Consider the following 15,347-nt stretch of genomic DNA (forward strand, 5'->3'; position numbering starts at 1 on the left):
CGAGGAGCTCCTCCCAAGCCCCAGCCGGGTCAGGCAGCTTTGTTAGGCAGCCAGGAGGCTGGGTCCACCAGGAAGGGCTGGTGCAGCTTCTTTCTTGGGCACATAGCTCATCAGTGCTGGGAACAACCTGCTGTCTTTCTGGCCCAGGGTTCACAAGCATGAGTGCGCCCTTGTAGCAGCATTATCTAGGACTGTTAGCACATTTACAGAACATCATTCCTTGATTCGATAGAACCGCAAACCATTGGTTTTTGTTTTTCTTTTGAAATGGGACTTGCAGAGTTATGTGAGTTATGCAAACCCCTTCATGTAAACCCCTTCATTTTGGAATACCTCATTAAGAAATAAAAACAAGAGGCGCTTCTCTCTCCAACAGTCAGCAGCGGGTTCCGCTCAGCTCCTCAGCAAAGGCACTAAAGGATCTGTTTTCACTGGTGTGCTTTGGGTGAACATGAGTGTGAAATAGTTCCATTTTCAATGCACCTAGTGATGTCATAGCATCCTTCCTTCAGTCAAAAGGCTGGGTGGGATGTGAGTCCAAATGATGCAACACCCTGAGCCAACCTTACAGTCTATATGTACCAAGAAGAACATGCATTATTCATCTTTAGTGTTCTGGAAAAAACAGTCATCGGTGAGGAAAATAAAAGGGTAAAAGAAACACGTTTAAACTTGAAACCTACTTTTTTTTTTTTTTTTTTTTAACAAAAGCATCCTTATTTCCCATACTCATATATAGTCCTACTTCCTTTTCTTTCGGAATTCTGGTGTTGTCACACATTGATTTTAAAAGGGCAGGATAAAAAAAGTTTTCAAAGCTTAGTCATTATCAGGAAGGCGCCATTATTTTTGTAAGAAGATTTCCTATGAATTATTTAAGGCATAGGTATTATTTCTTAAACGTTCCAATCAGGAAGGTTGCATTTTAGTCTTGGGTTCTAACTCGCAGGAGAGTATGTGACCATGATCGAGCTTGTACAGCTCTACAAAATGGTAATTAAATGTATACTTTCAGTGCCAAAAATGGAGCCTATAAGAATTTCTGTTGAATAATGTGCAGTGTTTAATCTCTGACTTAATCTTGCGATTGAGAAAGACTAAAACCATCACCACTGAGCTGGCAAAGGCCTCGTGGAGTGCCCTGAACACATCTGGATAGAATCTTACATCTGGATAGAAACTCTTGCTGTGCAGTTGATTAAATTCCACAAAGACTATGGACTATAAGGCTCCTTTTTAATTATAGCACAAAATTCATCCACTGCATTTTTTAATATTATTTTTAGGCTTAATTGAGGCTTTAATGACCTACCTGAAATACATCTGAAATAGAATATTTCATCTGAAATAGAATATTTTAATGACTACTAATACAATTTCATACCAAGGTAGATTAGGAAGGAGAAAACAGGCTTAGAGAGATTTTTCTTTCTTCTTCTTTTTTTTTCTTTTTTTTTTTTTTTTATAGAGACACTGTCTTGCGTTCTATGATTTCATGATACCTTTAACTGTACAAATTTGGGAAAGTAACCCCAAATTAATGTGACCTGAACGAAATTCAATTTTGAGAACCTATTCTATACTACCAAAGATAATCGGATATATCCTGTAGCAGAAAAAAATTAGCACTCAGAATTATGGCATGGATTATTTACAAAGGACACAGTAGTTAGAATTCAGATTTGATTTTGGTACCTGAAAATCTTTAGTAGAGCTTGTACAGCATTGAGTCTTAGCCTTTACTTCCATGAGAACATGAACTAGTGGGAAAGTGAAACAAATACATCTAAATTGTATAAAACATCTTTTCCCCTTTTCTCTCATCTCACATTAAATCCACGAGCAAGTCCTGCTAGCTTCACACTTAAAATTTCCTAGGATTTTGAAAGCCCCATTATCTATTCCCTGGACTATTGTAACTGCCTCACTGTTCCGGCTTACATCCCCTTCCACAGCTTGACTCATCTTTTAAATACATAAATCGTAAATACACATATTATATCACTTTCCTAGTCAAAACCTGCTGACAACACTCAGACACACTTATACAAAATTAAATTTCTAACCATATCTACATATCCAATTTATATGCCCTTTGCCTAACCCCATTTCCTGCCACTCTTCTACTCTTTCTATAGTCTTCTACTTCAACTCTTTCTGTTGCAACCATGTTGGTCTTTTTGTCCTTCTTCAAATGTTCCACGTTCCTTCCTGCATCAGAGCCTGGCTCTCACTGTTTTGTCTGCTCAGAAGACTCCTGCCTCAGCGCTTTGCATGACTGGCTCCTTCACATCATACAGGTCTCTGCTCAATGCCACTTTCGGGGTCCTTCTCTGACTACACTCCTTCCCACTCCAGGTCACTACCAATTCTCTGACCTTCATTTGTTTTCCTTGATACCATGTATCATTACTTGAAAGTCTAGTATCTTATGTTATTCCCTGTTATTTAGCTGTTTGCTAATATAAACTGAAATACATGTGGGACATTTTTCCTGTTGGTTGCCGTATTCTGGGACCCTGGAATCGTGCCTGGCATACACCAGGTGTTCAGTAGATGATTGTTGAGTAATTAGACACATCGTGGTGTCTGTATTTTGGAATACCAGTCTTCGTTTGTATTTGGAATGTGGGTAAAACGATGGGACAGACCTTGCTTGGGGATTTTAGGCAGACATTTTAGTTTGAGGATTGTTTCACATTTGTTTTCCCTGGTAGAATCTGAATTGTCCTCAAGTTGTTTACTTCAAGAACAACATTTTTAGTTTTTATAAAAACAGATGGCATGAAATTTTAAATAAACTTTTAATAATATCATTTAGCAGAGTACTTATGACTTTAGCATCTGCTATCAACTTGTCAAAGGATTAAGGAATACTTAGGAATCTTCAAGATTTTGCCAACCAGTAAAGGACGTTTTATGAATATGTTCTCATTTTATTTATAGTTTCAGTTTTCTGCTCACTTCTTAAACAACATTCATATATTAACGTAGTCATTCCATGAGGAGAAAAAACACTAAGCATTTGCGGTTTTGAACATCAAAGGAAATTTACATAAATGATAAACATGAAATTAAAGTGTTCTTAAAAATTAATCTGATATTTTATTTTTTAAAATGGCGTGGAATTTATTCTGTTCAAGTTTAACCAGGTCCATATTAGGAATATTTATTTCAGCTACTTTAAGTAATAATTAGCATAATAACTTTGAATAGGCAAAATAAAATCCCCTTGGGATATCTTTAAAAATGTAAGTTTTTCATCATATGCAGTTAACATTATCTGAAAAAGTAACAGTAGAAAAACATATTGAGTTGATACTCCTTCATGCTCAAAAATTGCTAAGACTTGGCTAGTAAATGCTTGGTTGACCATAAATTCAATACAATATAGTTATTATTTGCATTTGAAAAGTGTCATGACAACAATCTGATCTTAAAATATTAAAATTTTTTTCCAGTGTATATCCATTTCTTAGAAAATTTTAAAGATTTTCTGTTTTCTCTATCCAGGACTATTCCTTCCTAGATTCCTTCATTCCTTCAGTTATCCAACATTTATTGAGTCATTGTCTTTAGGATACCAGAAAATACATAAATGCATAAAATCGTGTTTGACTCTTAACAAATGTACTGATATTCTTTTAATTGAAATTCATTGGAAAAACGCAATGAAGGGTGGTGGAGTTTAAGAAATACCCCCCCCCCAAAAAAAGTAGCAAAATCAGAGACGTTAACAGTTTAAGGATCTCTTGAAAGCAACTTAAAACTTGGTAATCTTTAGCTTATATTTAGAATTTCCTGCGGTTCTAGTCTGTACACTCATTATATTAATAAAACCTACCACAGTGACAACAATTATTTATCCTATACCAAATCTAGGTACCAGGTACTACGTTTATGCTTTGCTCGTATTGTCTCATTTAAAGCTTTCAATATCACAATGTGGTAGGTGTTAATAACCTAATTTTACAGAGCAGAAAACTGTGGCTTAGAGGGTCAGTAACTTGGACAAGGTCATACAGCTGGTTGTTATATTTTATCATTTGAAGTGCATATTTTCACATTTTCATATATCTGAAATTGATATTTGTGTTACAGTTGAGGCCATCTTAAGATCACTAGTGCCAGGTAGCTGTCGTGACACGTTTGCTATTGCTTATGTCCATGTGAGCATCTAAAGCACCAGCAACAAGATGTACAGAATGGGTGCCAGAGTGTCTTTTAACACCAGGGAGTCAAATGGTAGTTGGGTGACGGAGTGCATGCGGTGGTAAGTCAGATGTGCTTGGCAACATTCTTGAAGGAGGTATTGAGTATGAGGGTAGGCTAGTTTCGTACAAACGCATGTTGGCTCAAGTACCTAGCACCAACAGCTCTACTTCCTTTACAGATCCATTTAATGGTGTATTATTAATATTCTAATGACACAGAGGACATTGTCATATAGAGAAAACATGGACACTGACAATTCTGAGTTGCAAAGTGATTAAGAAATTTGAACCTGGAATTGAAGATTGTTTAGAAAGACTTTAAACCATTTATTCTATTTATACTTTCTGTTTTCTTTGGCTGCACAAGAATGATATATATTAATAATAAAATTTGACATCTAATTAAGTCTGAAAGTCCTCTTTCTTTAAGAATTAAATGATAAGAAAGTATTGCATAAGGGCTGAATTGGAAGTATTGTTTCTTCCTTATTGGTACGTGAAATAATGGTTCATCTGATGACTACCTAGTGGCATCGGTAGGGATATGGAGAGTTGCTGAGCCGGAATTACAATCGGAACTTCTCTGACTGTCGAGTCCAGCTGCTAACTAGCGTGGTTTCCTACTTCATTAAGTGGACACAGTACTGTATGAAGCCAACAGTTTTGGACTTGGGGTGCACAATTCTGTGGTTTAGACCCCAGGCCAAATATCCTATGAGAAACACTGAAACAGGAAAAAAATTCTTGCTTTCCATACCTTTCTTCTCCTCAGCACCTGCATCTGATTTGAGGGTGTGGCTACTACTGTGGAGGGAATCTTTTGAGTCTTCATTTTCATCCAGGACCCCAGCAAAGCTGATCTTCCTCTCATATCTGTGCCGGTCCAACTCAGGATCCAAACGAAGTCTGCAGCTCTCTAAGTCCTGCAATGTTAGTGAGGAGTACATGAATGCTGGCATCTCATCAGCGCTGCATTGGTCTTGTGGTAAACCTCCCTCCATTTTGAATTGCACACAGCTGAATTTGCACAGAGCCAAATTCTTCTTTATCTAATGCCAATTTCAGGTTGTGGCCAATAAACATATTTCTTGAATTAAAAAAAAAAACTTCTCTAACTCATAGTTTTCCCGTTTTCTTCATACTTTATCTTCAAAAAGCACAGACCTTGTTCCAAATCTAGAATTAGCTTGTTCCCCTTCTAACACTTTGTCCACAGTTTAGCCTACACCTTTGGCATTCATGTGTTTATTAAATGATTATGCACTGAGTGTACTAAATATGAATGTATTATGTACTGGGGGATAAATAAGAAATGGTTCTTGCCCTAAACGAACTCAAAATCCTGAGACAGAGACTCAGAAGGGAAACAAAAGATAAATTCCTAGACTGAGAGAGTGAGTAGGAACTTAGAAATCAGATTTGGAGGCAGAATAATGGACCCCCACATATGTCTATGCCTTAACCCCTGGAAGAGGTAAATATGTTACCTTACATTGCAATAGGAACTTTGTGCATGCTGATTTAGGTTAGAGATCTTGAGATGGGAAATTATCCTGAATTAGCTAAGCGGGCTTGGCCTAATCACACAAATCCTTAAAAGCAGAAAGCTTTTCCAGACTGTGGTCAAAGGAGAATATAACTATGGAAGAAGAGTGAGAGAGATGCCAAATCACTGGCTTTGAAGATGGATAAAAGGACCATGAGCCAAGCAATGTGAGTTGCCCAAGAAGATGGAAAAAAGGCAAGGAAAGAGTCTTCTCTAGAGTCCCAGAAAAGAGTGCAGCTTTCTTAACACCTTGACTCTAGCCCAGTAAGACCTGTGTGAGTCTTCTGATTTCTAGAAATGTAAGATACAATGTTTACACTTTTTTAAGTAGCTAAATTTCTACAGAAATAGAAAATGAATAAAGAGGTGATGTTGGAGTTTTGTCCTGAGGACTTCAAGTTGGCTCAGCAAACAAATGGAAAAGGCATTTCAGGCTTAAGAAATCTCATATGTGAGGGCCAGAGTCTCAAAATACTATCAGGCATTAGAGATATTTCTCACTCTCTTCTAGAAGGACCTCAGGATTAGAGGGGTTCCATGACTATCTGCTTGTGAACAGAGTGAGCCGGTAACCTAAAGTAAGCCTTGGGGAGGGAAACTATTTTGTAGGAGCTTGGTCAATGAGGCCCCCAATTGAAAATTTGACCTGTTCTGTGAATGGAGACTTATTCAACCAGAAGACCATATTTAATTGTTAGCTGTAAAACACTCTTGGAGGAGTTGATAAAGGAAAACTATATAAAATGCTAATTTTGTTTCTATAGAGCATGTTTCCCCCAAATACGATGTAAGTTCTCAGATTCAACTAGATATGGAAAACAAAAAAATTTAAAAAAAAACTAGTTTGCACCAAAATTAAAATCTAATGCTTTTAATTGTTATTAATAAATGAAACTTTAGACTCTACATGTTGTTTCTTCTTTTCCTTTTGATTAAGAACAGAAGTTACATTTCGGTACCTAGAAAATTACATCACATCTAGAAAAATAAAGGAACTACATAGAATCTATTTAGCATTGTCAAAAAATATTCTAGGAATATAAGTGCTTCCCTGAAATTAATCCCTTTTAGAAAACAAGTAGAAAACCTAATATATTTTCAATTTTGTTAGCCAAACTTAATTAGATAAATTTCTTACTTGGGACAAAAACTAATGTAAAAACTCTGATTCTCAAAAGCAGTTCCAATTTCTTCTTTTATCCATTTGTCAAAATCCCATCTATCTTTCAAAGCTACATTCAAATGTGACCTCTTATAGAAATGTTCTTCAGGTCTTTCCAGCCCCTTCTATGGCCAACCATGGCCCTTCTGCCCCCTTTTCATGGCCACTCTTTGTGGCCGGGAAATAATTTTTTATATGTTGGTTCCCCTGTTTCGATATAATTACCTCTGTAACCTCCCTATTCCCTTTCCTGTAACTATCGCACCCTTGTTCATAGTCTTATTCTCAATAAACATCCATCAGTTAGCCTTGGTATATGTGAATTGTGTTTTGCTTCTGATTTTTTAACTTTAGGAACATTTGGAATCCAGCAGTATATTTTTCATAACCCAATTTGTTAAATTCCATCAGCACATTTGGCATAGCCTCCAGCAAAATCTTGCATAAAAGCATCCAATATGTTGCTTTCTCTAATGAATGAGTGTAGACAAGAGACTTCCTTACTGCTTTTTTACTTTATTATGGTGGACTCATCTATCCATTGGAGGAGAATTACTTGTTTTTTTTTTTTTTTTTTTTTTTTTTTTTTTTTCAACGTTTTTAATTTATTTTTGGGACAGAGAGAGACAGAGCATGAACGGGGGAGGGGCAGAGAGAGAGGGAGACACAGAATCGGAAACAGGCTCCAGGCTCCGAGCCATCAGCCCAGAGCCTGACGCGGGGCTCGAACTCACGGACCGCGAGATCGTGACCTGGCTGAAGTCGGACGCTTAACCGACTGCACCACCCAGGCGCCCCGAGAATTACTTGTTTTAATTCATGTTGCTTGGCCAGTGGTTATTGGTTTCACTAATTCAGTTGGTAAACATTTGAATAGACCAGCAGTTTTACAAACAAAATTCTCTATTCAAAAATGATTTCTTTATTGTTCTCAATATTGTTTGAAAATTAATATTTAGAAAAAATTTGATTATTATGCTATTTTGATTATAAATCTTGTAACAAAGCTATTTTTTCTTTTTCTTTTTTAAAAACATTATTTGTTAGTATTGCTTATGAAACAATGAATAAAAATGCTACCAGAAGCTCTTAAAAAAACAAAAAAAACCCATTATTTAAGTTGTATCTAGGGATCTGAGAAAAAATTAAGTTGGTAAAAACATATTTTAATAATTTTTAAAAGCTTTTGATGTCATTTTGCCTTTTCTTTCACCTCTATGCCCCCACCAATCCAGTAGGTGGCCTCCTGGGATTTCCTGACCCTCTCCAAGAAACAACTGTGGATAAGCTAATTAACTTTTATTTTAATTATTTGTACTTCAGATTCTTTTGATTACTCTCCCAACAATTTGGGTATAACTAGGACTTCTTCAAACAGATATTTTGCACGAAAATCCCATCCATCTTAGAAAGGGTCTTATGGGGCGCCTGGGTGGCTCAGTCTGTTAAGCGTCCGACTTCGGCTCAGGTCATGATCTCGCGGTTCATGAGTTCAAGACCCGCGTGGGGCTCTGTGCTGACAGCTCAGAGCCTGGAGGCTGTTTCTGATTCTGTGTCTTCCTCTCTCTCTCTCTGACCCTCCCCCATTCATGCTCTGTCTCTCTCTGTCTCAAAAATAAATAAACGTTTAAAAAAAAATTAAAAAAAAAAAAGAAACGGTCTTATGGAAATTTCTGACAAAAAGACTTTTTTTCTTTTTTCTTTATTTCTTTTTCTTTTTTTTTCTTTTAACTTGCTTTATTTTTAATTTTTTTAAATTTTACATCCAAATTAGTTAGCAGATAATGCAACAATGATTTCAGGAGTAGGTTCCTTAGTGTCCCTTACCCATTTAGCCCATCCCCCCTCCCACAACCCCTCAGTTTGTTCTCCATATTTATGAGTTTCTTCTGTTTTGTCCCCCTCTCTGTTTTTATATTATTTTTGTTTCCCCTCCCTTATGTTCATCTGTTTTGTCTCTTAAAGTTTTCATATGAGTGAAGTCATATGATTTTTGTCTTTCTCTGACTAATTTCACTTAGCATAATACCCTTCAGTCCCATCCACATAGTTGCAAATGGCAAGATTTCATTCTTTTTGATTGCCGGGTAATTCTCCATTGTATATATATACCACATCTTCTTTATCCATTCATCCATGGATGGACATTTGGGCTCTTTCCATTCTTTGGCTATTGTTATAGTGCTACTATAAACATGGAGGTGCATGTGTCCCTTCGAAACAGCACACCTGTATCCCATGGATAAATGCCTAGTAGTGCAATTGCTGGGTTGTAGGGTAGTTCTATTTTTAGTTTTTTGAGGAACCTCCATCCTGTTTACCAGAGTGGCTGCACCAGCCTGCGTTCCCAGAAAAAACTTTTTTTCTTGATAGAAAGTTTATGTCCCTGATTTTCTTCCATTCTCAAGCCTCAGATTCTAGAATATCCATAGCATCTCATGTGATTATTTTACTACCTTATACTTTTATTATTTCATATATTAGGGTGGTTGTTTTTTTTACTATTTTTAAAAATGTTACTGAATTAAAAAAAATTCTGAAGATCCATAAATACTCTTGCCAGAGGCATTTTGCTAAAATAATATTTTAATTTTATTTAATAATTTAATTTTAATTAATAATTTAATTTTTAACAGCTTCTGTGTTGGTAAAACAGTTTTATCATACTGGTTTCCTTATAGTAGGTTGGAAGGTAACTTGAAAGGTGTTTTTTCTTTTTGTTTACCATCAACTATTGTTAGATTAAATGGGAGAAAAATCTTCTTGCCATTTATTTTATAAAGGTCACATCTCAACATAATACATAAATCTACATTTGACAATGAAAGTCCTAGTGTATTGAATAAAAGATCCCTGAGACCTTGTTCAGGGTGATATAGCAGTGAAAACCTTCCTCTCATTGACTGAATGACCAAAGGATCATTTAGCTTAATTTCTTGGCATTTTCTACTAGTCTGCCAGTTGGTTATACAGTAATTTTTAACAGATCTGGTTGATTTTTTAAAAATGAAACTTGTTATAATGACAAGGGACATTAAACTATAGCTTTGTGGAGTTGAAAGGGAGAACAAAAATAACTGAGTCAGACTTTAAGATTATTTTCAAAAATCACAATGGATCTAAATGGGGAGCAATAAAAATTTGAAAAATGAAAAGTAGATGTACCACCATGCTTTTATGAAGGCTTCAATATAATTAGAATGTTGAAAAAATAACACTAGTAGAGGCCTTACAGATCACATATTTCATCCCACTTGGCTTCAAACACATGTGCTGGCCTTGATTTGATTTTATAGAGTAGTCTCAATATAATAGTCGAGGTGACATTCAGAAAATTAAAGGCCCAGGTTAATAGGAAATGAAATCAGGGCAGTAAACGTCCCTTTCTGACATTCGGATAATGTAGTTTTGCAGTCCAATGCTGGTATGTTTCTGTTGAAAACATACCTTTTACCCATAAATGTTTCCAATGTAAAAATATCCATTTTATGTTTCCGAGTGTGAGGAAACAGGTCTTCCAGACATTGGAGAACCAGAGGTAGAGGCAGTGCTCAGGGATAATAGCATGGATTCTTTTGTTTTCTCCCAGGGATTGGGGTATGGCCTTGTTCATGCCGAGTCTGGTCAAAAAAGCAGGACTGCTGGTGGAGTGTAAAATTGGGTAAAGTAGAAGCACATGGATCGTGTAACAATTTTTCTGGTAGAGTAGTCTAAGTCTTGTGTAAAAAAAATAAATAAATAAGAGAATTTGTCTGGTTTCTCAGCTCTGGCTGGGCGGTGCCTGTAATAAAAGAACCACTGGAAACTTGGTGCCTATTAGAGGATTAAGAGCCAAGGAAAATCGGCTCTGACGTGTGCCCATCTCAATACTCTGTGAAGACTCCTGGTCCTTGCAGAGTGTTGGTATACTCTGCTAAACGAATCAGGCCCCAGCGGTACGGGAGTATGATGTGTGTGCATGTGTGTGCATGTGGGTATGCGTGTGCACGCGTGCATGTGTGTGTGTGTGTGTGTGTGTGTGTGTACAGTCTTCTTCTGCCCATCCAGATCCATAAGAAGTACCGTAGTAATAAAAGTGTATGTTTAGAGATGTCTACGTGCTAAATACTTAAATAAAATTTTTTCCCCATAACTTAAATGAGAAAACTCATTGGAAGCACATTTCTATAAGGATTTATGAGCAGTTAGATTTTTATGACAGAAAGATTCTGCCAGTGATTTCTGGAGAATGCTGGTCATAAAACTTCTCATAGTTTGCAGAGTAAAGGAACTTAAAGGCTTGTGAAAGAAGATTCAAAATGAAGTAAGCATTGCTCAGACAGTCACTCAAAATAGAGGACAGAGGATATTGAGGAAGTAAGGCCTGTGTATGTGATTTGCTTTAGTCTCCACAACACCATGAAGTTTTTACTTTTGTCAATTGCCGTTTGTCAACTGCAACTCCACCACCTCCTGGTACACACCCTTCTCCTTTGGATTAAAATAGAGATAATGTAACACCTGTTAGCTAAATAGCCAATCCTGCAGCAGATAGCTTCAACTCGGCCAGCAGCAATCATTACGTCTTTTAAAACAAGTTTTGTAACCTTGTGGCTTTTGCCTTTATAAGCCCACTCACGATTCCAGTTTGGAGCACACATTCCATTTCCGTAGACCCTGTGTCTTCCAGATGCAGTCTCTAAGACCTCAAAGGAATGCTTTTGTTGCTTTATAGCCTCTTCTTGTATTAGACATTCCCAGCATAACTGACAGCGATCAGTACAATGTTGGACCCAGTGGTGTTATCTTCAGTGATTTCAAGGTCAATTTCAGAGTTATTACTCTTATTTTTTGCAATATAAAATAAGATTTCTTTCTTTTTATATATGAAAATCCCTTGGTTGAATTTTTAAGTTATATGATACATTTGGCCATTGAGCATTTGAGGAAATTGTGGTTACTCAAAACCTAGCCACATGTCTGGCCTCTCCAAGTAACCTGATTATTAACACACATGCTTGACTTACCACCAGAGGCTCAGTGCGTGGTCTGGGCAGGCAAGAAAAGGTTTCTCGAAGGAAGGTGGTAATCTCCAGGAGAAGCTGGCACGCCGCCATCTTCAAGGCAAAGGGGCAGCCACATTTAGAGGGGTTCACAGTACCTATGGAATGAAAGAGTTCCTTCCTAAATAAACGAATCAATAAAACATACACAGAGGCACGGTTTGATGGACAAAGCTACACATGTGTAAAATCAAATTGCAAATGAGAATGTCACCTATACATGTCCAAAATGAAATTGCATATGAGAATGTTACCTACACATGTTCAATTTACCTATTCCTTTTAGCACGATCTATGCATTACCACATACCTCTCTCTTCCTCCATTTTGTAATTCTATAACTAGTATTGTTTAGTGTTAAGATAGCAATCAATATGAACTAAATTATTTTCCTTAAGACTCATAGCATAACATAACACAGTCTACTAAACTAGAAAGCCTTTTAACAAAGACAGAAATGGAAAGCAGTCTTGCAAGATTGTCACATTGCTAATTTAGTCAGATTTAGACCGCGTAAAGGGTAGTGAACTACTTTTGGGACTACACGAATCTCGCCACCTTATTTTGTGAGAGACATCTTGAGGGCAGTGATGTTGCTTCCAGTTTAGCCCAGATGTGTTTCTGCAGCATAGACAAGACATACTTGGTCACTTGTATCATACACTTTATACAAATTGGCCTATCATATTAAAGCATAGCTACACTAGAAGTATAAAAATATTCTCTTTTATTCTGAAGAATATCAGTCTTTGGATGAGTAAAATGTTGCCTCCATCATAGATCTAACAATGGATTTTACTAAAGAGGCAGATAATGGCCAACGTGACACCATAGAGATTTTTAAAATTCTTAGGATTGGTTCTCAGATACATGTCATCACTAATCCTACAGAAATATACTGACTACTTATCAACATTCAGAAAAGAAGACCAAAGTAATGTCAAGTTCTGCCTCTCATAAAAGAAAGAAAATAGTTATCTATTTGAATCAAGGCATCAAGCAATCACAACTACAGATCAACATTCCTAAATATCTTTCTAAAATATTTCCTGTGTATTAGGCTTTCTTAATTGAATAGCATGTATATATTATGGCTTAGCTGAGAGAGGGTGGAAATGATGTTCTTTCTGAAGATATGTGATTTCCTCATGAAAACTATTACTTTTTCTCCAGAGATAGTATGTGGCTGGAGACACAGCCTCTTGTTAAGAACGGAAGAGACAAAGTCCTCTGGAATTTCTAGATGATATTTACTTGAGCCATAATTATCTTTTATTTTACTTACTAATTTTTTAAATTTATTTATTTATTTTGTTGGAGAGGGAGAGTGCATGTGGGCTAGTAGAAGAGGGGCAGAGAGAGAGGGAGAAAGAGAATCCCAAGCAGGCTCATGCTATCCGCACAGAGTCTGACACGGGGCTTGATCTCACAAACCATGAATGAGCTCATGACCTGAGACAAGGTCAAGAGTCAGACACTTAACGACTGAGCCACCCAGGTGCTCGAGCCATAATTACCTTTTAAGTGCAAGATGAGCTATGTACTGACAAGAAAGCAGAACTAAACCAGACATTTCAATCTTCTCTTCAATGGAGGCTACATAAGCCTAGACTAAATTGTTTGGATGTGCAATAGTTTTTAAAAAATGATCAAACACTACATATTCAGTATAAACTTCTGGATCTTGTCCTGAGATTATCATCAAGATTCTTCTTGTCAATCCTGTAAACAGTGAACTTGGTCTTGGTCCAGGCCCTCTTGCAACTATCATCTGAAATGTTTTGTTAAAATGAACAATGATTGAGTCCTACATGCTCTCATCAAAAACCTGAGTACCAGGCATAACATATCGGTAAACGACACTTATGTGGTCTCATGGAGATTAAAGCTCATTTTGGGCTGTGAGGATGTATCCGTCTAATGGTGCTTTAGCTCATCTGTGTCTGAAGGATGCTTAGGAGATCCAGGGCAGTTTGGAGATGTCTTCTGGTGGGTCTTCACTAGGTTCTGTGATTGCTGGATAGTCCTCAAGTGGTCTTAAGGCCAGACCCAATTCTATTCTCCATTCAATTATCCAAAGGCATTCTAGGATAGTCTAGACTCCTGTGAACTTGAGGGAATCTTTGGGGGCCAATGTTCACTTGGTAGGCTGAAATACTGGTATCAGAATTTGGTATTTTGTTAGCAGCTAAGTGAAGAAAATTTGCTCTGATGTGATAAAGGATGAGAAAGTGCAAAATGATGAAAAAGATTGCAAAAAAAAATCATTGGTATGAAAGTGGAAAAGAAGACAATAAGTTTTCTTTGATTATTATTTAATTATGCTCAATATTACACCCAGCCATCCTTTTACACTTTAAGACTAGAAAGATGAAGTCATCTTGGCATTGCTTAACTAACAACAGTCTTTAACATATAATCAGGGAGTCTGAATTTCAAACCACTGGGGAAAGGCAAGAGGAAGAGGTATTATTGTCTTCATCAGATAATGTCACCAATTCCATAACCATTTAGGAATTTTATTTAGGTAGTAGTACACATACACAACAAGCTTGTATGGTATACAACACACGTATGCACAAAATGGTGTTGAAGAGGAGTGTACAGGAATCTCTTTGTCTATGGTGGGACTCACTTCTAATTTTAGCAAAGAAGTACAGTACAGCAGACATTCACACTTCTAAAAATCTGAATTGTTTAATATTTAAAATTCATGTTAAAAACTATAATCAAATAATTCACTATTTTAATGATTTTGGAAGCATTTCATGTTCAATTTTATTTGGTCCATTTTTTTTTAAATCTCCAAGAGCAATAACAAAATGCAAAACCTGAGTGAACCTCTTCTGGGTCAGTAATTTTCCACAACCATATTTTCTCAGAGAGGCCTAATACTAACCTTTGTATAATAGTAAGAGTCACAGACTACAAAGCATTGGATGTTCTGTATTGGCTGCAACTCCTTGTGTCTGTCTACGGTCTTCTCTTTTTGGTTCTTGCCCTCTCTTTGTGTGGCTTTATGCACATGCGTTACATCCATGCACAGGGAATCAGGGAAAAGGAGCAGTGGGGAGACATGGGAAGGTGGTAAGAATATGAAAGAGGAAAGAGAAATATTAAGTGCTCCTAAAGCAAAGATTCTTACAAGCAGGGGTTCTTGTAGTAAAGGGAGTCTCCTTACTGTCATCTAAAAAGTCTTCCTCCTCATCCTCCTTTCTCAGTCTCCTCTTGGTTTCCTCATCATAAATGAGACCCAGAAGGTTGGCGGGGCTTTCACTTTCCCCATGGCACAGCTCATTCAACCGGATGCCAATTGCCTAGCATGGGAGAAAAAGAGTGAAACAGCACAAAGCATGTCAGACTGAAAAATAGGCTTTCACATT

The 15,347-nt window shown here is 36.9% G+C and overlaps 1 protein-coding gene across 13 annotated transcripts in view; it reads right to left on the reverse strand.

Annotated features, from left to right (window-relative positions):
• The window catches only part of UNC80 (unc-80 homolog, NALCN channel complex subunit), a 232,703-nt gene that overhangs the window by 118,294 nt on the left and 99,062 nt on the right, over positions 1 to 15,347 (reverse strand). For 8 of the 13 annotated variants that reach the window (XM_058706399.1, XM_058706379.1, XM_058706432.1 and 5 more), the window contains 3 exons: positions 15,110 to 15,281; positions 11,929 to 12,062; positions 4,972 to 5,137 (listed from right to left, as the gene is read on the reverse strand). In XM_058706399.1, coding sequence (XP_058562382.1) covers positions 4,972 to 5,137; positions 11,929 to 12,062; positions 15,110 to 15,281 — 472 coding nt within the window. The remainder of the gene's footprint in view (positions 1 to 4,971; positions 5,138 to 11,928; positions 12,063 to 15,109; positions 15,282 to 15,347) is intronic. The other 5 variants (XM_058706453.1, XM_058706423.1, XM_058706414.1 and 2 more) reach the window with 1 other exon arrangement.

The sequence above is a fragment of the Neofelis nebulosa genome, chromosome 2 (genome assembly GCF_028018385.1).
Source record: "Neofelis nebulosa isolate mNeoNeb1 chromosome 2, mNeoNeb1.pri, whole genome shotgun sequence".
Lineage (NCBI taxonomy): Eukaryota > Metazoa > Chordata > Mammalia > Carnivora > Felidae > Neofelis > Neofelis nebulosa.